The sequence below is a fragment of the Pseudozyma flocculosa genome (genome assembly GCF_000417875.1).
Source record: "Pseudozyma flocculosa PF-1 unplaced genomic scaffold scaffold00009, whole genome shotgun sequence".
Classification (NCBI taxonomy): Eukaryota; Fungi; Basidiomycota; class Ustilaginomycetes; order Ustilaginales; family Ustilaginaceae; genus Pseudozyma; species Pseudozyma flocculosa.
The window spans coordinates 954,740-956,739 of record NW_006920877.1 but is presented as its reverse complement, the minus strand read 5'-3'; the positions used below and the strand labels follow the sequence as shown (position 1 = coordinate 956,739).

The 2,000-nt window shown below is 58.9% G+C and overlaps 1 protein-coding gene across 1 annotated transcript in view; it reads right to left on the bottom strand.

The window, feature by feature from the left end:
• Window positions 1-1,205: 1,205 nt before the first annotated feature.
• The window catches only part of PFL1_03242 (uncharacterized protein), a gene marked incomplete at both ends in the record, with an annotated part of 2,851 nt that continues 2,056 nt past the window's right edge, over window positions 1,206-2,000 (bottom strand). The window contains 2 exons of the mRNA XM_007880757.1: window positions 1,206-1,454; window positions 1,560-1,959. Coding sequence (XP_007878948.1) covers window positions 1,206-1,454; window positions 1,560-1,959 — 649 coding nt within the window. The remainder of the gene's footprint in view (window positions 1,455-1,559; window positions 1,960-2,000) is intronic.

The window sequence follows — 2,000 nt, the reverse complement described above, 5'->3', positions numbered from 1 at the left end:
TCTTGTACATCTCAATCTCATTGTTATGAACATCTTTCATTAGTGGCTCAAGGTTGTATCGTGACATTTTTGGTCGTCGACCCCAAAAGCGGACTTACTTTGAGCGACCGTAGCGCCGCAACCAGTAAGACAACTGATAAGGGATCCAGCAAAGAATATGCTCAGAAATAGGTAATGAACAAGGTACACTACCTATCCCTACTCACCTTTTGCTTCACCACCCCTTGTAACCCTACCCTAAGACCAACTGTAGTTGCCCGTGTCCTAAGTTGTAGTTGCACGTACGCCTTGGACTGTAATGGGCTGTGTCCAGTTGTAGTCATGAGTGTCCCCAAGTTGTAGTCACAGGGTCCACCAGCTCGGCTAAAAGTCTAAATTTGTATTCCCTTTTGGAATTACCAGGGCCCGCTCAGCGCGTCTGGCAGGCCAGCAGCGGCCCGTCAGGGTCCACTCCGGCCAGCAGAGACAAGCGACGCGGCAGTCAAGCGAGCGCCAGGGGTCTTTGGAACCCTAACCCTAACCCTAAGGCAAAGTGTCCAAAACGCTCGAAAATCGTCGGGAATTGACATTGTGCCCACGCAAACTGCCTTCCAGGGGTCCAATCAGGCTGCTCCAAGCATCGTTGCAAGCCTGAGGATCAGGGCTAGCAGATCTGCAAGGCTGCAGGGTCTTTTACAGGGCAGATGGGGAGAGTTGTGGCCAAGACTGGCAAAAGTGTGCAAAAATTGACTCCTACCTGCTCTGCAAGGGTTCCTGCTGCACATCATTGGTATTAAAAGCCCTGCAATCCATATTATGATGTTCAGCTTAAAGAGGGCTACAAGATGAGCCATCCAGAAAGTCCATTACTGCTATGCAAGGGCTCATCAAGGTGGCAGAGGGGCTTCCAGGTAGAAAGGGTAGAAATCTGCCTTTTTGCACTGGCAAAGGGGCTCCAAACCCTGCTATCCTGCTGCCCTTGGCCTTGCTGCATGCATGAGCATCAAGGATGCCCGCAATGCTAGCTTGCAGCCGCTTTGGTAAGGCACGTCCACAGAAGTGCTGTGCAAGGTGGCAAAGACCAACGTCAAGGGCACGTCTACCTGGTTCGCAAGATGTATTGGAAGATGTCTCTGGCCGAGCTGGGCGACGATGAACATGCCCTGCCGCTGCTCATCGGTGTCTTTGTCGCACGCTGCGCACGTCGGCGGTAACGGTATGTTTCATCAAGGACGAGCGGCCTTATCAACGACGGCACCATTGCCAGTTCCGCGCACTTCTACCGCCGCCATGGCACCGGACGCTGCCCGGTCCTGAACACCCGCCGCCTCTGACGTCGCTGCCGAGAGCGAGCGCAGTCGCGCCTCGACGGTAGCCACGTCTCGCTGCCACTTTGCCTTGAGCGACGACAGGCCCGTCGCGATGTAGCATGTCGGGCCGACCACGTCTCTCTCGAGCACCGTGTCGAGATGGTCCTACGCGAGAGCCGCATCGATGAAAGAAAAGAAGGGACCGTCGGACGTCAGTCGAGGGAAACCGGATGGGCAAGGCCGCTCTGACGCTCCTGCGGGTCGACTCACCTTGACCTCGTGGTCGAGCCCCTCGGCGAGGCGGTCCCAGTCCTGCCAGAAGCGCGCCTTGATCTTGGCAAAGCGCCCCTGCACCCTCCACGCGGCGGCGGTGCAGATGAGCAGCGAGAGGGCGAGCGCGGTGCTGGGCTCCATGCTCAGCGGACCGGTGCCGAGCGAGGCGCCCATGATGCTCGCCGAGCCGAGCCCGGCACCCGTAGCTCCAAGCGCGGCATAGGTCGTCACTGCGAGCTTGCGGGCCTCGCCGGCAAGCACGTCGATGGGGCCACCGACGCGCAGCAGCTGCTCCCGGCGCTGCTCGATGGGCTCGAGCAGAGTGGCAGGCGTCAGCTGCCGCGCCTCTCTCGACCGCACCGCCTCGGCGTCGTTGGCAAAGNGCGCAGCGTCCCGGCTTGNGCCGCGGAGCGCCTCGAGCCTGGCGGCGACGGACCT